We start from the raw sequence: 27,999 nt of genomic DNA, 5'->3' as shown, positions 1-27,999 counted from the left end.
GGCCATGCCCTGTGCTAAGGATATGGAGATGAACAAGGCAACTATTCACTAGTGGCCCCATGGATGAGTGATGAAGTGCTAATTTTGGGCACATACACTTATTTGAACTTCTCCTTGGGAAAGGTCAACACTTAATCCATTTTGAAATTTCTCTCAGGACTTTGCACTGTCCCTGATGAGATCCTACCTGCCCATCTTTTCTTTATAAAAACTAAAACAAAACTTGAAGCTCTTGGACTTTAAAATTACTGTTTACCTCTTAGAAAAGTTGCTCTTGCTGTGGTTGAATATGACGATTTTTGAGCTATTTGCACTTTTCAGAGTGTTGCTTTTCTAATATCCAGGGCTCCTCTCAGCCTGGAATAGTCTTTCCCATCCCCAGTCACTTGGGCCTCCTCCTCCCCAGGCCAAAGTATGTACTGTACCCAAGTGCTGCCTTAGCACCCTCTGCTTACCACAGCTATACCTCTTATCACATATTTATTTCTAGAGTCAAGGTGTATTTAAAATTTTCAATGTATTTCCCAATTTAATTGCTTATTATTTCTTCTGGCATAGCACTCCTTCTTTCCAATTCAACTTCCTTCTTCCTGAAATAAATAATTTAGCACAAAAACCTGTGAATAGGCTTATATTTATAATTATTTCTTTTCGTTTTAAGCATTATATTTTATAATCTCTTTGAGATTGTTTTGTCTCAAGTTCCTGGGTGAAATTCTCCTGTGTATTGCTGATTCTCCTTCATGTTTTTGTTTTTGTTTGTTTGTTTCTTAATTTTTAAATTTGTTATAACCTCATCTTCTCCATAGGTTCTTTATCTGTGGAAGACCCATTTGCCCTGGATTGCAAAAGCGTCTTATAGCATAGTTTTGCATTTGCTTCTGCTGGAGGCCTGGAACTTTTAAAAAATTTCAGAGCAGTTTTTATGTTAATTTCTGTTTTAGTTTCCTAGGCTGCTTAAAGCAAATACAATGAAAGGGTTCGGCTTGAACAACGGGAATTCATTAGCTTACAGTTTTGAGTCCGAGAAAATGTCCAAATCAAGTCATCATCAAGGCGATGCTTTTGTCCCAAAGACCAGCTGCTGGCTATCCTGGGCTCTGCTGTCACATGGCAAGGCACATCTTCTAAGTTTTCTTGCTTTCAGCTTCTTCCATGGCTTTCTCTCACTGTGTTCATTCCTTTTATAAAGGACTCAAGTGAGAGAATTAAGTCCTATCCTGAATGAGGTGAATCACACGTTAACTGCAATAGCCTTCTCAAAAGATCCCACTTACAGTGGGTTCACAACCACAGGAATGGATTAAATTTAAGAACATGTTTTTCTGGGGGTATATACAGCTTCAAACCACAACTTCTCAACTTTGTTTGCCTTCACCATGAAGGTAGTATGAATCTGGTCTTTACATGCCCTTTTGGTATCTTGGAGACTTTCTCCCCCACCCAAGGCCTGGATAGAATACAAGTGTCCTAGCTGCTTCCCTGTGCCATGGTGAGAAGTATTTCTAGGCCCTTCCCACAGAGTGGACAGCTCTCACAGACAGCAGGAAGGGCTTTAGCCAGGAAGCTCAGAGCTCCCTCTGGCTCAGGATCACATCTTTGGTTTTCAAATGAGCATTAAAACTGCAATCCCCAGACCAGAGTGACAGAAATCCTGGGCAACTTTGGTATTTGCCTCCACTTACTATTCTCTTTTCTTTTTGGCATTTCAGAATTTCCTTTTCTTTCAATCTCAGCTTGCCTGACAGTTTTTCTTGTCATATTTCATTCAGTACTGTTAGTGTTTTTAGCCTGGGTTGGGATGTCCGGTAGGATGGGGAGGCCATTTCTAACAGTTCCTCTTGTTGCCCTATTCCACTGTTTTATAGTTGTCTGTTTGCGTATCTGTATTCCTGTCCCACTAGAGTGGGAGTTTGACAATGTTAGGGACAAGATCAAGGTTTTTCATACTGGTTCTTACACATAGGATGCCTGATATACATGTATATAGATGAGTGAATTAATGACTGACTGACTGAATGAATGAATCTCTATATTTCCATGGAAAAGAGAGTCCAAGTAAGGTAGTTTTAAAGTAAGATCATTTCCAAAAAAACAAATAGACTATTTTCATTCACTTTAAAGAAAATTTGTGTCATTGTGGTGCTTTTTGTAGCATAATTCGTTAAAATACAAGAACTGCATGTGATCTGTAAGATAAGGAAACAAACGGTATTTACAAAGGAAAACATGCATTTAAGTGTGATTGGGGAATGTTTTCCTCTCCTCCTTTTATGTCCCCTTTCTTCCTTTTGGGTTTTAGAATTAATGAACCGAGCATTAATTGTGAGGAAGGAAGGGGCTTGGTCTCTGGTATTAGTTCTCAAACTGTGTCCTTCAAGTTTAGATCCCACAGGGGAACTCTGAGGCTAAAAGGGGTCTTCAGCCTAAGAGCAAGTGAGGGTGTTTTTTAGTTCCCACCACCACCAGAAATGACACAGTTCAGAGACATTCTGGCTCTGCAGTATGCCTCAGTTTCTTGACCTCTAAAATGAGAAGATTGTACTGTAGTAGGCTTCAAAAAATTTTTGTTAAAGCATTAACATCTTTTCCACAGCACCTGAATTTCATGTAGAACAGATAAAAGCAGAGTTGTTCTCATTGAAGGAGGATATAGAGCCTTGCACTCTTGTCGTCTCTACCCCTAAATCCTCCACTGTTTCCCAGTAATGACACCTCCATAGAATCCTGTGGCTCTAAAGAAAATAGTCTGATAAGCAGGTCCTGGGCTCTAAGGCATACCCAAGTATAACTTTCTAGGACTTGGTGACTCTTTGGTCAAGAAAGGTACTAGCGCTGTCATACTTGGTCCTTGCAGCCGCTGCGTCAACCACCACTTCATGAGTATGATGGACTGTGGCTATGTATTCTATGTACGTGCGTATCAGTGGGCAGGATACAGGATGTGGCATGGCTGAATGCTTCTGGGAAGAGCTTCTGCATCCTGTGAACATTGGGTTTCTATCTGCCAACTCCTGAGATGAACCACCAGTCTTCTCAGACAGCACAGACATTTATCTATGAGGAAGATTCAGGCTTATAATTTTTTCCTTCCCTCCAAATAATACATCCACTGTCCAGGCTTCAATACCAAAACCTTATGGCTTTGCAGAATCAGTGCCAGAAAGTCAATCATCAGAGCAACTGCCAAGATAATAGCTCCTATTGATCAAATAGACAGAAGAATTGCTTTTGAGGTTTGCCCTCCTACAGAGGTCAAAGAAGATAAGGCCTGGAGTTCTGAAAAACATGCTTGATTTGCTTGAATTGTGTAAAACCATGTTAAAACACTTATGTTCTCAGAGACCTGGTGGCCAATTCAAGAAAACCTCACCAAATGAATACAGATTGACTTGGATTCGCGAGGCATGTAAAATAGAGTCTTTCTAAAAGCATGGCAAGTGCATTATTTCAAACATAGATGGTGACACAGCAGCTAATCAAGTATGTCCAGGTAGAGGAAGGCTACCACTTCCTTTCCAAGACAGATGTGAAGGCATGAAAGACCTTGAGTGTCAACTCTGGTGGAAACCATGCAGGACACTTTTGGTCCATTATCCAATTTAATCCTCATCACAGTCCTGTGAGATGGCTTTTATTGTCCTCACTTTACAGATGAAAAAATAGAGGAAAAAGATCACAAAATTAGAAAGTGGCAGAAATTAGACTTTTAATCCAAGTGTGTGTTTCCATTTGCTAATACCACAATGATTTTACACCAAGAGAAGATGCTAGTCTGGTTTTAAATATACGTGGAAAATGTTCCACCCTCTTGGCAGTGTGGGGAGGACAGAGAGTTGCTGAATGTGTCAATGGAGATCCCACAGAGCCTAGGCTGGTGGGGTGGTGACTCTTTTCAAAGCTTCAGGTGGCCCTGGAACTGATAGAGTTTAAATTGAGATGTGCTCAATTTTTCTCATTTAAAATTCAGCCTTCTTTTCAGAAAAAAAAGTCTATTAAACATCTTATTTATGAGGTGGGATTACTAATATTAAGCACCTGGCATAATAATCAGCTGTTCTTTTAAAAAATGTGATGGCCTTGTAGATAGTTTTCAAGGAGGTTATTCATATTTTAAAATATTTTATCTGTTTTTATTATCATTTTATTTGAGAAGCTGAACATGTGATTATCTAACAGAATGGATCTTCAGGCAGAGAACAAAATTCCTCAGAATCAGCACAGTCACTTAATGAGCTTTTGAACTGAAATTATCTTTGCTGTAGCCAAAGAACTGAGTGGTAATTAGTGTCGAGGGACACGTGGGGAACGATTTCACTGTTAGCAGTGCCAAGAATCTATTCATTTGTCATCAGTTCCAAATTATATTTAATCAGCAATTCAAACCAGGATTGGACAAATCAGGTGACATATAGCTAACTTTCTATAAAATTAATACTGTAAAATGAAACCTCTATTTCTGGCAATTTAACTGTGAGCAGAAGTAAGATGAAGCTGTGAAAATATTGAATTTTCAAGGTCTGTCTTAATCCCACCACTTCCCCACCCTTTGCTTCCTTGCATAAAATGCCACCTTTGTGCCATGCTTTTATTTCTGTGCTCCCTGAAGTCTAAGTATTGGAGCACACGACAAGCCTTTTTATAAAGTGAAGCACGGTAGTACATGTTACTGCAAACCCGGGGCTATTATTCAAGGAGCCAAAGTGGGCGGCAGCAGAGTGGGGGTCAGTGTGGAGGATGGTTGGAAGACACGGCAATGTAGACAGTAACTCTTCCACTCTTCCTGGTGAAATCGCCTCATAATTACCCATTCTTAGGACAAGTGGTTGATAACAGCAGCACTGCCTTCTACTATGGGTTTTGTTAAGCATTTTTTCTACTTGGGTAAATTTTTCTTTTTGGTTTCATATTTTGGATATTTATATGCTTTAAGATCCCTGTTAGATTGACCTTCTGACTTCAGGTCCCCGTAAAACGATCGATGCTGTTTTTGTTTCAGGATGTAGGAGGAGAATGAGGCCATGTGGGGTGGGACAGGTATGTGGGGTCTGTCTACTTCCTTTCCCACCTACTTCTAGGACAGGAGAAGAGGTAAGCCAAGGAGGTCTGCACAAACTAAGCAACCCTTTTATCTCTACTTTGTGTGTGGCAGGCTGACAAGCCCAGTAGACAAACTGGAAGTGGACCTTTGCAAGGTCTCAGTGGGTAAACATCCTGTCCTTGGCAAAGCTCAGTCAGTGCCGATGCCGATGCCGTGTGGCTTCTATGATCTTTTGGCAGGCAGTCACCATCAGCAAATAAGGAAATGTGAAAACTGTGCTTATCTTAGTGAAAGGGTGAAGTCAGGGGTAAGATGAAAAAAATATAAGTTTCACAATGACTTGAGTACTAGGCAATGTGTGCTGCTAAGAGGGGTGTGGGAGGTAGAGTCAGACAGACCTGGATTTGAATCCCAATTCTTCACTTACTAGAGTTCATCTTGTGTGCCAACTCATTTTCAGTGGCAATCTAGAGCAGTGAGTTCAAAAGATTCTACAGCAGATCCCAGACTTAGTAAGTGAACAGGGCTAGAATCCATTAATGATGTCTACACTGAATTGAAGGAGGTGGAATTGGCAGCATTTTTGCCGTATATCTAAGGGCCATGAGCTCTATGATCCCATCCAGCATTAATGTTCTGTAATACTGTGAATGTGTGCACGTGCATGTGTGTGAGAAGACATGGCCTGACAGAGTATTCGTGCAACTATATTAAAATATGCTAGAAGATTGGTGCCATCGCTTAAATTTTTAAAACCGCAACAAACACATCATCTGTATATTACAATATTTTATTGAAGATTTTTAAATCTTCATAGTCATTATGTCCTTTAGACTGTTGGATGAGTTTTGAAAATTATTTTTTAAGTTAAGTTGGTGTAGTTAGCACAAATGACTCTGTATTAAAATACTTATACGTTTTCATTTGTTTTGACTGCAAGTTTTAATGCCGGGAAATGGATTTCTCTGTTAATAGAAATGCCACTAATTCCCAAACACAACAAATGAAATTAGCAGCAGGAGAATTTCTGTTCTTATTTCTCATGGAAAAATTATTGAATATGTTCGTCTAAGACTGGTTTTCTAAGAAGAAAAGGAAGAGTTTATGTTTGAGAATGTTTGAGTCATTTCTGCAGCTTTGTATTTTTGTTAATGAGATATTTTTATTTTAATTTTCAAGCAAGTGCTGTAAAGTAAAAATCTTCAAGCCTGGCCTATAGATTGCTCATCCGGATGGCCTCTGTAATGCAAGCACTTCTGCCTGGCAACCCAGAGCAGCCGTTCCAGTTTAATAAACTCTGGGATTGCAGTGGTTCCTCTCAGAAGGCAGGGCCTTCGGAAATCTCCTGTAATGCTTCTAACAGCTCATAAGTTACTATTTTTAATATTGCCCTTGTCTTTCTCTCCTCCCTCCTTTTTCTTTTCAGAAACTGAGTTGTCAGTCACTGCTGAGTTAGTGCCTACCTCATCATGGAACATTTCAAGTGAAGTCGACAAAGGTACACAGTGGGGACATAGGGGAGGCAGAGGACGGGAAGTGTGAAACTCCATTTTTAATCCTGGCGTGGCCTTCTTTGAAATCAACTGCTTTTTAGATCACTAGAAGGAGGTGGGGGCCAAAATAAATTCCCTACTTGCTTTGTGATCATTTAACATTTAATTACTTGGAATTCTATTATTTCTGGAAAGTGTTTTTTCTTCTTCTTTCCTTTCCCTTCTTCCTCTAAAACATTCCACATGGTAAAAATGTTTCAAGATGTGAAATAGGGTCATTTCTGACCTTCCTGACACTGCATCTAGTGGATCTTATTTAGGGGATTTGATTCTGCCTGAGCCTGGATTGATCAGAGCTGTTTGCTGGATGACCTTCTACAATGAGCATTTGATGTGTTTGCAGGGTTCAGGACAGAGTATTTGGAATGTTTGTAATTGCCCACGCATGCAGAAGGCAGCTTCCTGTGTGCACGTGGGGAACAGGTTCCAGGGGTTCCTGCTTTGAGGGTTGTTGTTTAATATTAATTAAACCCAGCCATATGCTAAGCACTGGCCACTCTGTAGAGATCCTGTGTCCTGCAGTGGTAAATCAGGAAAGTGGTAAATCAAAGGCCCTTGCAGTCTGGTTCAACCTAACTTTCCAGTGATACTTCTCTTTAGTCCCCCTTTATGCACCTTGCAGTCCAGCAAATTTTGTATTTCTTCTTATATATCCTACACTCTTCCGCCTCTCTGCCTTTGTATAAGCCATTTCTTCCACCTGGATTGCCCTTCCTTCTTTGCCAATCCTCCCATTCCCATTCTAAAAATCCATGAACTTCAAGGACAAGCATAAATTCTGTATTATCCATAATCTTGTCTAATCCCTAACCAGGAAGTGGTCTTTCCCTCTTTGCAAGTCCAGTGTCCTCAGCATTTTCTAAGTTGCATGATTAATATACCTAACTCTTCCTTAAGTCTGGAAGAGCCTTGTGGGTAGAATTTCTATCTTGGGGGTGGAAGTAGGGATCTCCATTACAAAATCTAGCACAGATCCTTTTTCCTAGGAAATTCTCAATAAATATGTACGGAATTCTGAGTCACATCTTAATTGAGCGAGGAGCCACATTCTACATGTGTGTGCAGATACTTAAATTCAACAGACTTATGAGTCTCTACTTTTGGCCAGGCATGATTCTAGGTGCTGGGATTTTACAGTAATAAAAGAAGCTCAAAGTCCTCAAATTACTTTTTCTGATCAACTTTCTTTGTCTGCTAATATATTCACTGGGAAGTGTTTTTCCTCTCTGAGGGGAGACTTTATTTTACACAACAGCAATAGGGCAAAGTTATTTGCTAACTAAATAACTAAACTAAAGTTATACTTTATTAAGATTTTAGGGTGGTGGGATGAGGTGAGATGACTTTTTCACCCTAAATCCAAGGTCATTGTGGTGGTGTAGAGTTTTGTAACCCAGAAAAACCTGTTCTTAGTCTTAATCCATTCCTGTGGGTGTGAACCCATTGTAAATAGGACCTTTTGATGAGGTTACTTCAGTTAAGTTGTGGCCCAACTGAATCAGGACGGGTCTTAATCGTATTATTGGAGGCCTTATACAGAAGACCACAGAGAAAGAGAAACCATGGGAGCAGCCAGAAGCTGGAAGTCAATAGAACCCAGAAGAGGAAGGAGAAGATGCCACCATGTGCATTGCCATGTGACGGAAAACCCAAGGAACCCCAAAGATTGCCAGAAGATACTGGCACCAGGAGGGAGCAAGCCTTCTAGCCTCTGAAACTGTGAGGCAACAAATTCCTGTTGTTAAGTCAACCTATTGTATAGTAGTTGTTTTAGAAGCCAGGAAACCAGAACAGTCATTTAGGATAATTTTTTTTTTCAACTGTCAGATTTGATTTGGTCATTCAAGAGGATTTGAACAAGGACTGCATGCTATTTCTTTCCATCCCCAGCACCACGCCAATGTCTGGAAGGCAGTAGATTTTCAATAAATATTTATGGAAGTTTTAAAAATGGGAAAGAAGAAATAAAGGATGCTAAATCATAGATCAGTACCTACTCTCTTCTAGGCACTGTGTTAGTGCTTTTGAGTATGTGTACTTTATCTGCACAGATCTTTATGGAGCTAAAAGAAAAATTACATCATTGTGCAATGCATGTTATTGACCAGGTCCCAGTTATGGCTATAGAAGGGTATCAGTATGTGCTCATAAAGACAGCAGAGCCATCGATTAGGAACCCAGCCTGCTGGACTTGGAATTTCCACCAGACCAGAGCTGTAATTAACAGTAGTTATCCCTTCAAGAAAGAAGTAGTGTCAATAGTCATGGACTCTCTGACAAAAGAGCTGAATAAAGGCAGGCCCTAAACTCCTTTGCTTGTTCATAACAGCCTTCCAGAAAACATGGATGGCTTCTGAGGAATTCTTGGTGTCATCTTTCTCTAGAAGATAGTTAGTATATGGTATTTAATTCCCAGTTAGAAAGAGAGAGAAAGCTGATTAATTCATTTACTCATTCGTTGGTCCAATACTTATTAATTTCTACTCTGGTTTGGGCACTGTGTGAAGAATTAGGATCTAAAGATGAATCAGTAAAAGGTTCCTGCCCTCCATGAACTTCCAGCCTAGTGGGAGAGACAGATGGCTGTATGATCAAAGCCTTCTGGTAAATTTGATAGATTAGGCTGTTAAGGGACACTCCCCCAAAACCCAGAGAGATGCTGGTGGAAATATACAATGAGAAAACTCCTATTGCCAGGCTGGTAAGCAAAACAAAGAGAACTCCAGATGACAGAAATTAAGAGGACTCTCAAAGCTAGAGCAGTGAGCAGTGAGGAGGAATTAAGCAAAAGGGCTTATGAAATATGGGGAATACGTAAGCCCTAAAGGGCTGGATTTTCAGTACTTTACAGGGATCAGAGTTGAGACCATAGGAAACAAACTCCTTACATGAAGCTATGAGTGTGAAATGGCTAGCCCAAGCAGGAAATAAGGAAATGTCTGCTGAGGATATGGTATAGAAGTCTATAAACCACACTGGGCCATTGGTGGAAGAGAGTAACCCAGGAGAAATCAGAACCTCAACCTGTGCTTTCTGTGGGTATGGGCTTGGGGTTCTTCTCATGTAGTTCACAAGCCATAAATTAAGATGATAACATAAAAACGTGGTCTGAAATTGGTTACACTTGGAGACCCTGACAGGGGCAACCTAAAACCAGCTCATAAAAATGTCTCAACATCCCACTACATGTGGGTCTCCCACCAAAAACAAAATAAGACAATTTAAAACCACAACCCACAACAACACACTCCTGCTGGTGTTGAGCTTACTTTTAAAAATTACAGTGCAAGCACACAAGGGAAAAAACTACCATGAGACAGTGGGAAGGCAAAACATGTGGAGGAGTTCATACCTTAGAAACTAAAGACAATAGACTAACTTAAAAGAATATATATGTTTAAAATGTATCATGGTGAAAGAAGGGAATAGAAATCATAGGGGAAGTACAGGATAATGTTGTCAAAAAAGAAACAGATTTTCTAAAGAACTAAATAGAAAGTCTACAATTGAAAAATAGTTATAGAAATTAAAAATTCATTGAATGAATCAAACAATAGATGCACACAGCTAAAAATAGTAATAGTGAACTGGAATGTAGATTTGCGGTAATATGGTGGGTAAAAGAATGAACTCTGGAGCCAAGATGACTCGATTTGAATCCTGACTCTACAATCTGTTTGCTGTGTGACTTTGGTCAAGCCATTCAGCCTATCTGTGTTTTGGTTTTCTCGCTTTTAAAAGGGGATAATATAGTACCTGCCGTATTTCACATGTGGAGTCCTTTACCACATTATATTGAAATGATGTATTTGTGCCTGCCTTTTTGAAGACAGGGGATTTCTTACCTATTGTTTTACACTTATTGTTAACACAATGCCTGGTATGTAGTAGGAAATATGGTGTTAAATCACTTGGGTTCCAATCCCAGCTACAAATCTGTGAGGTAGAACAGATGAGGCAACTGAGGCTCATGGGGGTTAAAGGCCTTGACTGGGGGGCACAGCTGATGAATGAATGCAGTGCGAGAATTCCCACCAAGTCCTCCAGGCACCAAGTCCAGGAATCCATGCCCAAGTGGCAGCTGAGTATACCGTCTCCCTTGCATTCATATGCCTTTGTCCAGTGGGGCGAGTTCCCTCACATGGAGAAGTGATAAAATAAAATTCATCACTTGGTTTTCTTTAATTCCTTTCTCTGCACCCAGCTGCTCTGTTCCACCCATCAATCCCACTGAGGCTCCCCAGCCTCACTCAGGTCCCAGTTTTCTATTAAATGAATCCAGTCAGTGGCATTAAACAGTTACCTGTTTATCTTTTCCAAGAGGAAATGAAATTTAAAAGAGACAAGACCTCCCGGGAAGAGCCGTTGAAAGCTACTATTGATGGGGCATAGGGGGTAATTTCTGGAACAAATGCTTCAAAACCAAGTACCTCCTAAAATAAATGGACCTATGGGGGCCGAACCTCAGCTTCCCCATGGGCTGGGGTGGGGTGTAATGAGGGCCTCTTTCCCCTTCTTTCATATTCAGGCACATGAGGTCTCAGAGGTTCTTCATAGAAAGCCAAATGTTTCTTTTGGAGAAAGGACTGGAAATTGCACCCGTAGGTAGCAGAAAGGGAGGGAGCCTACTACTTTAAAAAATACTGGGGCCTGCTTCCAACTGCAAATAGTTCTCTGTGCTGACAGGCTAGATTTGGGGGTATTTTTGCTTTTTTTTAAATGGAGAGCTGGCTTTCTCTTCCAACTTGGAGCTTTATACTTGGTAGGGAAATACAGAATGTGGTTGTTAAGAGCATGGACTCTGAAGTTACTGTGACTCTGAGCTTCCTTTTGCTTACCTGTAAAGTGGGGATATTTGTATTTACCATTTAAGATTGTTTTCCTGGCCAACAAACATGCCTATGGATTACACTGCCATAGGACAGCCACTCGCAGGACATAATAGATACATCCAGGATTCTGCCCCATCCCCATTCCTTCTCCCCCTTCCCCTTTATAACTTGATCTGTCCTTGGCACCTACATAGTATCTTGGAGCTTAGTTCTTTACTAATCAGGATGGAGTAGCTGAGTTATTTTCTTGTGCTTCTAATTGTATATGTTTATACCTTACCATGGGTAAAGATGGTAAGGTAGAGATAGACTGGATGGGACCGTTGACACTTGGAAAGCCGAAGAACAGTCCTCCTGGGACTTGGTTCTCTGAGACATTATCCATCCTGAGTTCCATCTTCAAAACTGGTTGCTTGTAGGAGGAATTCCTGGTGGAATTCCTTGGGTATCCATGTGGTGTTTTAAGACAGCTCAAGTTCAGCAGGTTTTAGCCTTAAGCAACATTTTCCTGTTTTTGTTTCCTAAAGCTGCCAGAATGCAGTATACCAGAAATGGACTGGCTTTTAACAATGGGGATTTATTAGCTTACAAGCTTACAATTCCAAGGCCATGAAAATGTCCAAGTTAAGGAAGGCATCAACAGAATGATACCTTTTCTGAAGATGGGTTACTGGCAACTCCTCTGTCGGACAGCAAGGCACGTGGCAACTTCTGCTGGTCCTTCTCTCCCAGGTTTTGTTGCTTCAACTTCTGGTTCCAGTGGCTTCCTCTCTGAGCATCTGTTGGGTCCTCTTTTAGCTTCTCCAGGGCTTTTCTCTGTGAGCTCCTCTTAATTTCATCTCTCTGCTTCTGTATGTGTTTTATCCTCTTATAAACGACACCAGTAAGGGGATTAAGACCCACCTTGAATGGGATGGGTCACATCTCAATTGAAATAACCTAAACAAAAGGTTCTACCCACAACAGATCTGCACCCACAGGAAAGGATTGAAAGAACATGGCCTTTTCTGGGGTACATAACAGCCTCAAACTATCAACTTCCTAATATTGGTAGCATTGTTTTCTTAAAAGGATTGCTTTAATTTTGCAACTAAACTACTAAAGATTCAACTACTAAAGCCCCATCAGAGCCGCCAGCACAGACAGCTGCTCATTACAGTTAGTTCTCTTGCTTGCCCTTCTTATTTCCAAAGGGAGGGTAGTATTATCCAGAGAAAAAGCACTCGACAAGGAACCTAGATTCTAGTTCCAGCTCAGCTCTACCACCAGGTCAGTGACCTCAGTCAAGTTCTGGGCCTTAGCATCCTCATCTGTACAAAAGGGAGTATCAGTATTTTCTGGCTGCCTCACATTATGAGGCTCCAGTGCTGTGTGGTCCAGTAGGGTAACCACCAGCCACCCGTGACTACTGAGCACTTGATTTGGGACCAGTCCAAAATGAAACACGGTATAAGTATAAAACACACACAATGGATTTCCAAGGCTTCATTGGAGGAAAAAAAAAAGAAAAGGAAAAGCATCTTATTCACAATGCTTCTATTTATTATATGTTGAAATGATATTTTTAATAAATTAAGTGAAATATATTATTAAAATTAGTTTTATCTGGCCCTTTTTAATGGTGGCTACTAGACAATTATAAATGACTCACGTCATTTGTATTTGTGGCTCACATTATATTTCTACTGTATAGTGCTGCTCTAATGAAACTACCTGGAACTTTAGGTAAGTCTCCTGACTATTTCCTCCTTGCAGCATAAGGAGATGTTCTCATATCCATTCCAGCTTTAAAACTCTAGGGGATACTATGTATAGATAGTGTTAAAAGTATATGAAGTACTTGATGTGTAAGGAAATATTATCATTGATTATAATCTGATCATTAACTTTCTGAGAAAGGCAGTATCCCGTTATCCCTGTTCTATGGAGAAGATTTTTGTGGATTAGAAACTTGACGCACAGAGGGATTATAATTTGATAATGGTTACATAAAGGACAGCACTGGAACTACAGAACAAGTCAGGAAATCCCAACTTCGGGGCAACAATTGAGTACTTTCAAATGGAGACCTCTTGATCCCTCTTGATAGATTGCCTCTATCTCTCAAACTTCATTTTGTTCTAGTTCCCCATGCTGGCTATGTGCCAGCCACACTAGCTTCTTTTAGGTCCCTTCATGAAGCCAAGTTCTTTCCTGCCCAAGGGCTTTTTGCATTTACTACTGCTTCTACTTGGAATCCTCTTTCCCTAGCTCTCTGCCTCTCTCCCATCTTGGCTTAATATTCATCTCCTCAGAGAAGCTTTTCCCAAACATCCAAGTTTGTCTCCACTTAATTCCTTTATGATAATTAAGGAAAAAAAAAAAAAAAAAAAGTCTTTTCTAGGCCTAGAAGCAGTGAGAGGAAAACTTTGATAGGAAAGTGGGGGCCCAGATACACCTAGGGAGCTCCTGGCCAGCTTTTTTTTATGTCCCTTTATCCCTCACCCTTGGTCCTACAGCCTGGAACCCAGCATAGAAACAGGTCATGTGGAAATCAGTTTTTTTCAACCAAGCAGCTCTCCCGTGGACCCTGTAAATCCTCTTTACTTGACGGGAATACTCAAATTAGGGAAAGGAACCTCCAAGATGAGGGCTGTGGAATTCTGGCATAAAACAGAGAGAAAACTACCCTTTATGGTCAACCTTGGTTCTTAAAAGCCTACTCAAAGGGGAGATATTTGTCACTGGGCACCACTGATGAATCAGAGAGGCTCTGCCTTACCACTCATTCCAGCTACAACTCTTGGCACTCACTCCCTCACATCTTTCACCACTTCCCTTATCTGCTGCTGTCAGTGGGACATTCAGCTTGGAGGATTGAGCCCCTGGGGTGTTCTACAAATCAACAACTTAGCTATTTGTGGAGCAGAAAGCCCCAGCTTCCTCCTCCCAGCAACCATCATCCAGTCAAGACAGAAGGACAAACAATCTTGGAAATATTTATGCCCCTGTTTTTCCTATTTAGAATTGGGGTAGAGATTTATCCACCTCCTATCTTGGGTCTCAGATTCCTTACTCCCTAGAAACCATTTTCGGTCATTCCTGGCTAAGACAAAGCACATTTTTGGACTCGTAAATAATCAGGAAGTGGCAGGGAAAGAGTTTCCTCTACTTTCCCAGGCCATCTTTTTCTTTGCTTGCCTGTCTTTTAGTTTGGATTAAAACCTGCCCTGCTTAGGAGGCCTCTCTGTGTACCCACCTCAGAAATGGCTTCCCGAGTTTGACCTCAAGGTGCTTCCAGGGACTTGTGGATTGGGCTCCTGCTCACAGGGATCATAGAAGAGTCCTGGGGCTATAGCTTTGGTCCACTTTTGCTTGAAGACTTCCAGGGTCTTTTGCACTTAGAGGCCTCTTGACTAAAGGAGGAGAGACAGAGATCATATAAAGCCCTTTATCATCTGACTCCTGCCTCATGCTTTCCTCCTTGTCCTCCTCCTTCTCTGCCATTCTTGCTTTTTCTGATCTAGAACTAAACCACTCATTGTTCCCATCTTGTTTCAGGCACCTCTCTCTGCAAACTTTGCTATTTGCTACAATGAAAATACTTTCCCTAACCTTTGGTCATCCTTAAAGACCAGGCTTAGACGTTGTCACTTCCAAGAAGTCTTTCCTGACCTCCACTTTCCCTCATTGGTAACCACACCTTGCTTTGTGCAGCAAGTGGTTGAACCTGACCACACTGCTTGGTGCTGCTTGTTTTCTTGTATGTTCTCCCTCTCCTTCCTCCTTTTCATCCCTCATGCAAGAAGTACTTATTGAGCATCTTCCTCATGTCAAGCAAAGCCCTCATGTATCTTCCATTCTAGCAAGAGGGTCTACAAAAAAGAGCCCTGTGGAGAGTGCTTTGAGAGAAGTAAGGACAGCTTGCCAGACTGAACTTCTTGAGATCAGAAATTATGTCTTATTTAAGCATCCTTGTAGCTCCAATCCCTAGTACAGGTGTTTGAATAGATAAATAAGAAATGAGTGGTGAAAATCAGAACACTGGAGCTGACAGGTACTTTAGAGCAGTTGTCCTAAAATTTTGGTGGGTATCAGAATCACCCGGAGAAACCCAAACTCATTAAGGGTGAGACCCTAAGCCTCTGCATGTTTATCAGCTTTCCCAAATGATTCTGATGCCTATCAGCATTTGAGAACTACTGATAGAGCAGTAGTTTTTAACCTCAGCTATACATAGGAATCACCTGGGGACTTTTAAAAAAGACTAGTGCCTGGGTCCGTTCCTCACCCACACTCCAGATTCTTATTTCATTGGTCTGGGTTACAGTCTGATTTGAGAGGCTTAGAAGCTCCCCCAGATGATTCTAACATGCAACAAAATTTGAAAACCACTGCTTTAGAGTTCTGGGCTAACCTGCCCTGTAGTTCAACTCTTTTCATAATGTTCTGACAAGTGATTTATCTAGGTATGCATATTTGACACTTCCCTATTTCTGTCCTTACTTTTCTGGGGTAAAGTAGAAAAAGAACTGGGCTTGGAGTGGTTTATATTTAAGCTCTGTGGCCAACTCTGAGTTCTTGAAAATTGACTTTTAGTTTTTTTCTTCTGTAAATTGGGGAGAATACTGGTCTTTCAGGGTTGTTTTAAGTACTGAATGTTGTTTGGGTTTGATAAAGTTCCCAGAATGCAATGTACCAGAAATGGGTTGGCTTTTTCAATGGGGATTTATTAGGTTACAAATTTATGGTTCTAAGGCCATGAAAATGTCCAAATTAAGGCATCAAGAGGAAGATGCCTTCTCTGAGGAAAGGCTGCTGGCATCTGGGGTTACTCTGTCACATGGGAAGGCACATGGCGACTTGTGCTGGTCCTTCTCTCCTGGGTGCTGGTTTTAATGGCTTTCTCTCTCAAATGTCTCTGGGTGTTTCTCTCTCAGCTCCTGTGAGTCCTTGCTTATTTTTCCTGGGGCATTTCTTTCTCAGCTCTCTGGGCTTTTACGTCTTTTATCCTCTTCACAGAGGACTCCAGTAAAGGATTAAGACTGGATCACATCTTAATTGAAATAGCCTAACCAAAAATTCTCATCCACAATAGCTCTGCTTCCACAAGAATGGATTAAGAGAACATGGTCTGGGGCACATAAGAGATTCAAAACAGCACAAATGTAGTGACTTATAAGAGGGCTGAGCTCATTTCCCAGAACTGATTAAATAAATATAGAGCTAGGTTGATACTGATATAAACATTTTCTTAAATGTCTAGATGTGTTGGCATACATCCATCACTTTTTCCATATAGACATTGGGAGCGTTATCTGCCTCATGAAATAATTTCAGTTATTAAGAGCTATTATCTATTGAGGGCTTCTTATGTTCCATGAATTATATTAAGTGAGTCATATACATTATCACATTTTAATCTTCAGAATATTTCTAAGAGGTAGCATCTCCATTTTCTAGATTAAAAAAAAACAAGCCTTAGAGAGATGTTGGGGTTGATGGTGGCCCCCCAAAAAGATATGTCCACACCCTAATTCCTGGAACCTGTGAATGGGACCCTTATTTGGCAAAAGGGTCTTTGCAGATGAAATTAAGGGTTTTGAGATAAGGATATCATCCTGGATTATTGGGGTGGACCCACAATGCAATCACAAGTATCCTTATAAGATAGAGGAAGAGGGAGATTTCATTCAGACACACAGAGGAGATGGTGATGTGAAGATAGGGGCAGAGATTGGAGTAAACCAGTAATGCCACGTAGCCACCAGAAGCTGCAAGAGGCAAGGAATGGGCTCTCCTCTAGAGACCTCGAGGGGAGCACAGCCCTGCCAGCTTTCAGACTTCAGGTCTCCACAATTGTGAGAGAATAAATTTCTGTTGTTTTAAGCCACCATGTTTGTGGTGATTTGTTACAGTAGTCTCAGGAAACTAATACAGGAGATTTAAGCAAGTTGCCCAAAGTCACAAAATGGTAAAGTCAGAATTCAGACTCACATCCTTGACCAGTATATAATATTGCCTATAAGCTGAAGTGAAACTTGTAATGCATGCCTTAGACTCATTTACTCAATGTTTGTTGAGTGCCTACCATGGGCCAAGACTATACTGGAGGCTGAAGATGCAATGATGGACAAGATAGAAACAGTCTGTTTTCAGATGCTCTACAATTTAGTGGAAGAGACAGACTTTAAACAATTAATTTTACACACACAAACACATTCAGAATCCCTTAATTACAGCAGCGATGGGTACTACAAAGGAGAAGTATGAATAATTAAGACTGTGACCCTAACAAAGGATTCACATCCTCCTTGGCTACAGCCAGCTAACTGCCGCCTGAGTAGGGGTCAGACCTTCCTTCTCTCTGGCCTCTTCCCTGGGAGCTCACAGGCCTGCAGCTCCATTTAGCCCTTCTGAGTTTTTAGAAATTGGTCCACAACAGGGCAAGTCCCTTGTTTGAAGATAAGGACCTACAGAGCTCTGCAACCCATTACAGACCCCATGAGGAAGCACTGGAGTAGCGGGGACTGTTTTCAGACAAGGTTGGAAAATTCTGCATTCCTGTGCCAGGCAAGATTTCCTGTAGGGCCATGAGAAGCTCACTAATCATCTTTTTAGTTCGAAACTATATTACTTCAGGGTAGTTTCTGTCAAGGCCCATGCTTAAATATCTCTTTGTCTGGGTTTATTCCATCAAATGCTTCATTTGCTTTGAAAAAATGCCCGGAGCCTTAGCTGGTAGAGCAGTTTTGGAAGTTCAATTTAGCACTGCCTCCAAGGGCCCCTAACTTTGCTTCCAGCTGCTGCAACTAACACTAACTTATTTTCTGCAACTGACTGCATTTTTTAGCATCTCCTGTGCCTCACCAACTCCAGCTATTGGAGTCTGGTTGTGTAGAATTCAAGTTGGCCCAGCAAGAATTTCATATTCATGGCCTTTTCTTATCTCAGGAACTCAGGCAGCCGTGTTCCTCCCAGAGATCCTTCCCAGGACTCTAATCTCAACTTCTCCACCTGGGAGGAGTTCATGAATGAATGAACTTTTACTCATTCATTCATGCCACAGATATTTATTGAGTGCCAACTGTGTGCCAGGAACTGATTAGGTGCCTAGTATACAGTGGTGAAGACTCAAAATCCCTCCTTCGTGGACCTCGCTTTCTGGTGGAGTTAGCAAATCCCCTCGTGGGGAGTTCAGTTGCAGTTAACAACACTTCCTGGGCGCCTGCTCGGCCCCAGGGGCTGTGTTAGACGCCTTACTCACAATGTCCCATTTAATGTGCCACGAGACCCTGAAAGGTGGATACTTTCATGTCCGTTTTACAGACAGAAAAAGAGGCTTCGGGAGGTAAAGTGACCCAGCTAGTAAATGGCAGAGCCAGGATTGAAACCCCAGGTTTTACTGACTACAAAGTCCACATTCTCAATCACTACCTAATTCTAAAATAATTATCTGAGTCTATAGGGGAGAAAAAAGGAAGGGTGTTATAAGCTTAATATCCTCTCTGGAAGAAGATATTCTTAATTATCCTTAGATGAGTTTTTAAATTCGTGTTTTAACTCTAATTTCCACATTTTCATCCATAAATATCCTATACTTTTGCAGTAAGATAAAAAATAAGTAAAATTCATAAAAAAGCTAGAAAACACGTATATACCCCACAGAATTGAAAACAGGTACTCAAATAAATACTTGTTTACAAATGTTCATAGCAGCACTATTCACAATAGCTGGAAGGTAGAAGCAGCCCAAATATCCATCAATAGATGAATGGATAAATAAAATGTGGGATATCCATACAATAGACTGTTATTCAGCCATCGAAAGGATTGAAGTACTGATACATGGTACAACATGATGAACCTCAAAAACATAATGTTAAGTGAAATAAGCCAGATACAAAAGGCCATATATTGTATGATTCCATTATGTGAAATAGCCAGAATAAGTAAAGCCATAGAGACAAAAGCTGATTGGTGATTGCCAGGGGCTGTGGGGAGAGAGGAATGGGGGGCAACTGCTTAATGGGTATGGAGTTTCTTTTGGGGGTGATGAAAATATTTTGAAACTAGATAAAGGTGGTGGTTGCACAATATTGGGAATGTATGCTAAGTGATGCCAAATTGTTCACTTTAAAATGGTTAATTTTGTTATGTAAATTTCACCTCAATGAAAAAAAAAAAGAAAATTGAAATAGATAAAATAGCCACATTCATAAGCTTTCATCAGGCTGTTCTTCTGTGCAGCTAGTGCAGTGAGGGCTACAAAACTGAATCTAATGTGTCTTCTCACTGGAGCTGTTTTTACTTAGTGCTACAGCCCTAGACCTGAGTAAGAGCCTGGCATGGCCACTAATAATATAATCTTGGGCAAATCATCTAACCTCTCTTACCTTCAGTGTTCTCAGCTATCAGGCAGGAGTTATAATGTCCACTGAGGCTGTTATCAGACCCTAATATGATAGTGCTGTGCTTTGTAAACTGTAAAGTGACTTCCATATGTTGTTTTGTTTTGTTTTGTTAGTTTTTATTGTAACAGCCAATATAAAGCACAAAAGCTAAACAGTTTAGGTCCTCTTTCCCAGGGTCAGTTGAAGCAGCATCATTTGCTCTTGTTTCAGGAAAACTAAGGACCCTATTTCGGTTTGCTAATGCTGCCATTTGCAAAATACCAGAAATGGATTGGCTTTTATAAAGGGGGTTTAATTGGTTACAAAGTTACAGTCTTAAGGCCATAAAGTGTCCAAGGTAAGGCATCAACAATAGGGTACCTTCACTAGAGGATGGCCATTGGTGTCCAGAAAACCTCTGTTAGCTGGGAAGGCATGTGGCTGGCGTCTGCTTGCTCCCAGGTTGTCTTTCAAAATGGCGTTCTCCAAAATGTCAGCTTTCAATGGCCATCTTCCAAAATGTCTGTCTTCGCTGCAGCTCCAAAATGTCACTCTTAGCAGGCTTTCAAACATGTCACTCTTAGCTGCTCTAATATCCTTCTGTTTGTGAACTCTTTTTATAGAACTCCAATAATTTAATAAAGACCCACCCTGAATGGGTGGGGTAACACCTCCAATGGAAATTATCTAATCAAAGGTCTTGCCCAGTTGATTGAGTTACATCTCCATGGAAACATTCAATCAAAGGATTCCAACCTAATCAGCACTAATACATTTGCCCCCACAGGACTGCATTGAAGAACATGGCATTTGGGGGGACATAATACATCCAAACCAGCACAGACCCCAGGAGAATTCTAACAAGAATTCATGTCTCAGCAGCTCAGCTCTTTTGAGGTGGGGTTGACTTGGTGTGTCTCCTGTATCTATTTTTTGCCCTGTTTATTAAATCTTGTTTTTCCTCTTTGATAAAATTAGAATTAAAGAGATTTACAGAAGCTAAACATATTTGTTGTAGAAAATCTAGAAAGTGAAGTGAGGCCAAAATTATAATTACCATTTTTTTTTTTTAGTCTTTTTTATGCATGTATTTTTACATATCTTTTTACCAGAATGGAGCCATACTGGGTATTCTCTTTGTAAATGATATTTTGTCTTTTAAGAACAATATCACAAACATCTTTCTGGGTCATTAAATATTTTCTTAGCCATATTAAACATGTTCCACCGAATGGGTGTTTTATAATTTATTTAACCTAACCCCTATTGTTAGACAATTAGGATTATTCCATGTTTTTGCTGTTATAAATAATACTGAAGTGAAAAATTACTTGAAGAGCCTATGTCAGTATCTAACCTCATGAAGGTGCTTATTACATGGCTTTACCCTAAATCTACCCGACATTTACCAGCCCCAGCAAGAGTGCATGAGAATGCACCATTGTGTTCACCTTCACCAATTGTAGATAGTGTCCTTTTTCTCAGTCATTATCAATCTGAAAAGAAAAATGGCATGCCATTTTTATTTTAACCTCCATTTATTTGATCACAAGCTTAGGTTGATAATGAAGATTGAATATTTTTTATGTTTAGTGGCAATTTTTTTCTCCAAATGAATATACATGCATTTTTCTCATTCTATCATTCTACTATTAGTGTGTTTATCTTTTCTTGTTGATTTTCTTGTTGAAGTCTGTATTTTTTTCACTAGTTTAGCTTTTATGTTTATGGTGTGGCTGGTTTTTTTTCTTTTTTTTTTTTTTAACATAGAGAACATTTCTTTTTATGGAATCAAATCTATTGATCTTTTTCTTTATGGTTTTTTACTTTGGTGTCATGCTTAGAAAAGACTTCCCTTCCCCAAGATGAGATAAACAGTCACTTATATTTTCTCAAAGGTACTATAAATAAACACCTCTTTTTCAAAGTCTGGACTGAATAAATTGAACAATGTTTCCAGCTTGAGAGAAGGCGGCACATTAATCTAGTGCCAGAGTCAGTTGTGTCACCACAACTTAGAGTCCGAGTATCTCCAAGCTGAATGACCCTTAGAGGTCATATAAATCCAAACTTCTAGCTGATATGTGACTCCCTGCTTCCAAAAGTGGCGGCCCCCTTTAATGCTTTCTTTAGTGACATTATACAAGGCAACCTATTCTTTTTCATAAAGCCTAAGGTTTAGGAAGGTCTTTCTTATGCTGGGCAATTGTCCTTCATTCTCACTTTGCTAAGTCTACTCCTTCTTCCTCTCAGAAAGTGAATGGAGGGTGTTCTTTGGACTTTACAGTCAAATGTTGGCTTTGGCTCTCAGTAGCTATATGGCCTTGGGCAAACTACTTAACTTCTTGGAGCCCCAGTTTATTATCTATAAAATGAAGATTCAAAAATTCCTATTATTACATACTCTATATTTGAGACAGACCAGCAAAGCCAAATACTGGAGCAAAAAGATATTAACAGTGCCTGCCACCATCAGGAATTAATAGTTGTATGTTTTCATTTCAAACTTTATTATGATTCAAGTACTTCATTAGTTCTAATCTTCTACATTATGCATGCTGTTTTTGAAGCAGTGTCTTCTAATGTTCTTTATGATGAATAAAGAAAGTAAAAAATAAATCTCTAGATAAGTTTCTAAGTATATTGAAAAGAAGCAAGAAAAGTCAGAATGATTGTCATAATATATTAATACCAACATTCTGTTAAGAAACATCTATATACTCACTAGTTCCAGTATTGCTTTGAACTTTGGAATAAAATGATGAAAGTCTGGGAGCTTTATCTGTTCTTAGGTAGAAGACTGGCTTATGGACGAGAAGACCTCATGAAGTTGTTTTGAAGATTAGGGGAGATCATGCATGTCCCTTGAAATGAATTATCATTACAGGATTATTAAACACAGAATTTTCTCTTTCTCTGGCTAAACAATTTCCATTCTTTTCATGGTTTCCAGATCCTTCATCCATGAATAGTTACGTTCTAGAGTGAGCACACAATACTCTGGGTGGACCTGAAGCATATAGGATGCAACAGGACCATCTCCTTCATTTTGCACTTTTATTTCTGCAGCTAAAATTCCCAGCCTCTCAGTAGCTTCATCTGATTATTGACTTATGATTAACTTGAAGTTAATTAAACCTCCTGTGAGTTTCTTACAGTTATTGCCATTTATCTGTATCTCTCTTTTCTCATACTATGTAATCTGTATTTTGTGTCCCAGTACTCACTGTAAGCTATTCCTATTATATTTCACATTAGATTTGTCTTACTATTTGATGAACTCATTCAGCACACTTATAACCTCCCAACTTTGTGTCATATTAATTTGATATTCATGTAAGACATTGATACGACTGTTGACTGGAAAAGGGTATAGATAGAGCCCCCATGATGATTATATCTTGTCTCGTTGTCAGTGTGGAGAGCTGCATCTGGAATGCATCTCGTACAGATGTATACATTTCAAATTTTATTATTGAGAGTCTCCAAACTGATTTCAGCATCTTCTTGTTTCTCTAAATTTTTGTAGTCAGAACTCCATTTTTTCCCCCTTAATTCATTCAACAAGCATTTGTTGAGCCAAGTGCCAGACATGGTGGTTGGTGTCGAGTACAGAGATAAATAAGATGTGTCTGTCTGCAAGATGCTCACAGTCTATGGGAGAGACAGACTAAAAGAACTGGATGCATAATAGAGAGAGTGTAGGAGTCCTAGAAGAGGCTTTATGGAAGAGGCGACATTTGAGCTGGGTATTACAGGATGCATAGGAATTTGTCAAACAGGAATCAGGTCAGGGACCCATCTGGCTGTGCCCAGAATCCCCTCTCCTCAGCCCACATGAATGGCAAGAATGCATGCCCATTTTCTCTCACAGTTCCTGCTGTTCTTTTTTTTTTTTTTAATCTTCATTTTATTGAGATATATTCACATACCACGCAGTCATACAAAACAAATCGTACATTCGATTGTTCACAGTACCATTACATAGTTGTACATTCATCACCTAAATCAATCCCTGACACCTTCATTAGCACACACACAAAAATAACAAGAATAATTATTAAAGTGAAAAAGAGCAATTGAAGTAAAAAAGAACACTGGGTACCTTTGTCTGTTTGTTTGTTTGTTTCCTTCCCCTATTTTTCTACTCATCCATCCATAAACTAGACAAAGTGAAGTGTGGTTCTTATGGCTTTCCCAATCCCACTGTCACCCCTCATAAGCTACATTTTTATACAATTGTCTTCGAGATTCATGGGTTCTGGGTTGTAGTTTGATAGATTCAGGTACCCACCACCAGCTACCCCAATTCTTTAGAGCCTAAAAAGGGTTGTCTGAAGTGTGCATAAGAGTGCCCACCAGAGTGACCTCTCAGCTCCTTTTGGAATCTCTCTGCCACTGAAGCTTATTTCATTTCCTTTCACATCCCCCTTTTGGTCAAGAAGATGTTCTCCGTCCCACGATCCTGCTGTTCTTTTCCAAATAATTTTTCCTTCTGAATTAGATCACTAAAATGCCATCCAGGAATGTTAAGAATTGAGAACATGCGTTATCTTTAAACCAGAGGATACTTTTAAGAAGTAATCTGATATTGAACATCCTATATTACTTTTATGCCTTGTCTCAGTACCAGTTTTGTGATCAACATTAATTACAATATTATTAATGCTAACATTGAATGCTATCTATGTGCCAGGCACTGTGAATGACGCCTTATATGTATTATATATATACATTTTTTTCCCATTAACAAACAAGGGGTTTGAGCTTAGAGAGGTTGAATAACTAGCTCAAGGTTACACAGTTAATAAAACAGCAAGCTGAGAACTGATGTAGGTCTTTTTTAAATCCAAAGCCTGGCTATTTATATTTCCTCATTCTGGCCAGGTGATCAGTATGCTTATCCACAATGACGATACTTGAGTTCCTCTTCTCCTTTATCGTAACGCATTGATTCTCCACTATAATTGCCCTTCTTAAAACATTTCATAAATTTCACTTTTCCAAGCTCTCTTAGTTTTCCAGATCAGCTATCACAACTGTCACATAATGGGTTGGCTTAAACAAAAGGAATTTGTTGTCCCATGGTTACAGAGGCTGCTTCTTTTCAGAGTCAGTGGTGTTCTCATGGTGACTTGCCACAATCCTTGGAGTTACTTGACTTGCATCTCTGCCTCCCATCATGGTGATGTCCTCTCCTTTCTCTCTTCTATGACTTACAGGTTCCTTTATAAGGTTTCCAGTAATCTAGATTAAGAGCTACACTCATTCAGTTGGGTCATACCCTAATTAAAAGTGACATCTTCAAGATGTCATATTTACAGTGGTTCACACCCACAGGAATATCAATTAAGATTAAGAACATGTTTTTCCTAGCATACATTAACTCAGTGTACCACACATGCTCTTACTTATGCTGGTCCCCAGCATAAGCTTTCTGCTTTTCAAAGTCCTTCTTCTTGAGTACCCAACTCAAATGTGACTTCCCATGAAATCTTCCCTGAGTTCTCCAGTCAAATTTGGTGGCTCCTTCCCTACCCAGTCATGATACTTTGCATGTCTTTTGATCTAGCCCAATTTTACCTTGACTACATTTTACATTTAAGCTCCCTGAAAGCAGGGATCCCACCTTAAAACACACCAAATTTGTCTGCCCTCAATTTTAGTGATACTCCATGAAGGTTATGATATGATTATGACTTGACTTATTCATTAGTTCTGAGGAATGGTGAAGGCAATTGGTTGGGTTTAGGCTAGAGAAGAGAAGATTAAAGAAACATCTTGACTATCCCCAAGTGCTATAAGTGATGCCCTATAGAAGAGAGAACAAAATGGTTCCACGTTCCCTGAGTGGTATGGACTGAGATCACCAGGTAAAAGTTTTAAAGAAGCAGATCCTCATCTAATATACGCAAGATCTTTTTAATAAAAGAAAATGAAAAGGAGAAGAAAACTAACACTCATAGATAACCACTACTGCTCTACATTATTCCCCTTCCACGCCCACATAGCTTATAAATCATTTTCTCTCTTTTATAGAGGAGAAAACCAAAGTTCCAAGAGGCTAAAGACCTTGTGTAAGGTCATGCAGCTGGTCTTTCTCCTTTGCACATTCCTCCATGAAGGAGTAATCTCCCTCTCTCTGGAGGTATTGAAGCAGACTAGATGAACATTTTTCAGGAATGCTCTGGGAGTGTTGGTATAACTAGTATTTCAGTTTTCTTCCATCTCTAAAATTCTGTGACTCTGAAATTCCAAGTTATTCCCTGGATCAGTTTAAGGGGAATAGACCTATAAAACTGACTCTCTCTCATCCTTTTGTGTAAAAGATATAAAGCTCTTAAAAATCTGAAGATTATTACAAATGATCATTACTTTGTTTCATGTATTATTGGTCCCATCAATTAGTATTTAAGACAGTATTTGGAGGACCCAGGTTTGGAACTATCCATACTAAGTAAAATTAACTTGGTCCTGGCCAATAGAGACTATAATTTCCAACCAAAGGCAACTCTGTCTTGGGGGAGAAAAATCCATGAGTTGTTACCTGACCTAGAAGGCAGACAGATGAGGTACTGAGCCTTGCTGTCCTAGTTGCATTCCTTGCTGAAGGTGGGTCCCTGCAGACGGATCCCCTGAGGGTTAGCTTCTAGGGCAGGTATCCAACTTTCTAAAGCAACTGTTATTTTTCTTAGGTGATTCATGTGTGAAAGTGTCTCCCCCATAAGAGTTTGGGTCATTTTGCTCTTTATCCTGGAACCAGGTTCTTATCAGACCAGAAGAGTCTCCTCAAACAAATGCATACCAGTTGGGAAGTTAATGAATATTAAGGATAGTTGATCACTCCAAATAAATAACATTTTCTGGTCTATGGCATCTTATATTTGACTATACTACTTTTTGTCCTCAAGAGAATTGGACCTTAGGATCTTGGAGTTGGGGTGCACTTAACTTAAAAATGATCATGTATACCTATCTTTTTAATTAAGATGGTTTGTTTAGCTCATCATTTCTCTTTCCTGTTGTGAAGACACAGCCTTTGCTTTTGCTTATGGTTGTATATGTGGGGGTATGTGTTTTAAAGAACATTTTGGCATGTGCTATGAAACTCCTTTCTGCTGTGTTGTTTTTATTTGTTTGTTTCTGGTCAGAGGAAAGATAACACACCAGATCAACTGCCAGGAATATACAGTTCCTTTTTTTTTTTTTTAAAACCCTGGTTTATTTTACCAAGAAAAATATTATGGGTGTTCTCACTCCATTTTTCATTACACAAAATATGTTGTTCCTGAATAGCAGTAGGGGTAGGAAGAGAATATTTTTTACTGTCTTGTAAGGTAAAAATGCAATAAAAAACCATTGAATATAAAATTGGTACTACTTTGGGACCATTTACACAAATCTGCCTCCAGTTTAATGAACGTGACCCAGAGAGGTGAATTCATTCACTCAGTATCAAACAGTACCTGTATGGCAGAGGTGAGACCAGACTCCATTTCCTGGTCCTCATTTCCCCCTTTCCTGGCTTGTAATATCAGAGATTCTGGGATATTTTCCAAAACTGTAACAGAGACAGGGCTGTGTAACCAGCCACATCAGTGCTTGGAGGAGAGCTATTAGGGCAGCATGTCTTTGTTCCCTAATAATAGTCCTGTAGCAAACCTTAAGAATTTAGAACCACAAAATGAAATCCTCTATTAACTGCCATTGTTTTCTGCACTCAACTTTTTGTTGTTGTTATTGTTAAAATTATTTTTAATATTAATTTTATAAATTGGAAAACACATCGTAAAGAGTCCATTTCTTGTTTGTATTTCTTAGAAAAAGGACTCTATGCTATCAGAATACAAAGACACAATGTAAAGCTCTACATAGAGTAGAACATACCAAATGTTACCATTACCTACTTCCAGGTTAAGCTAATTGGTAGACAATCCTGAAACTGAAAAATTATACTTTGTTTTTCTCTAGTAATATTAATTTTTAAGTATCCAAGAGTTAATGCCACGTGATAGTATGCAATTTTATTTTAAAGTGGATTACATTTGTAAAACTGTTATACTTGGAAATACTTTTAGACTTACAGAAGAGTTTTAAAGATAGTACAAAGAATTTCCCTATACCCTTCACCCATCTTCCCCTAATGTTAATGCCTTACATAACCATGGTACAATGATCAAAACTAAGAAATTGACATTGGT

At 39.7% G+C, this 27,999-nt stretch overlaps 1 protein-coding gene across 1 annotated transcript in view; it reads left to right on the top strand.

Moving 5' to 3' along the window:
- ROR1 (receptor tyrosine kinase like orphan receptor 1) overlaps positions 1–27,999 on the top strand; it is a 410,563-nt gene that overhangs the window by 222,246 nt on the left and 160,318 nt on the right. Inside the window, exon 2 of the mRNA XM_037827019.1 lies at positions 6,468–6,539. Coding sequence (XP_037682947.1) covers positions 6,468–6,539 — 72 coding nt within the window. The remainder of the gene's footprint in view (positions 1–6,467; positions 6,540–27,999) is intronic.

This window comes from Choloepus didactylus, chromosome 2 (genome assembly GCF_015220235.1).
Source record: "Choloepus didactylus isolate mChoDid1 chromosome 2, mChoDid1.pri, whole genome shotgun sequence".
NCBI classification, from domain to species: Eukaryota; Metazoa; Chordata; class Mammalia; order Pilosa; family Megalonychidae; genus Choloepus; species Choloepus didactylus.
Note: the sequence above shows the minus strand (reverse complement) of the source record. Positions and strands in the feature narration are given on the sequence as shown.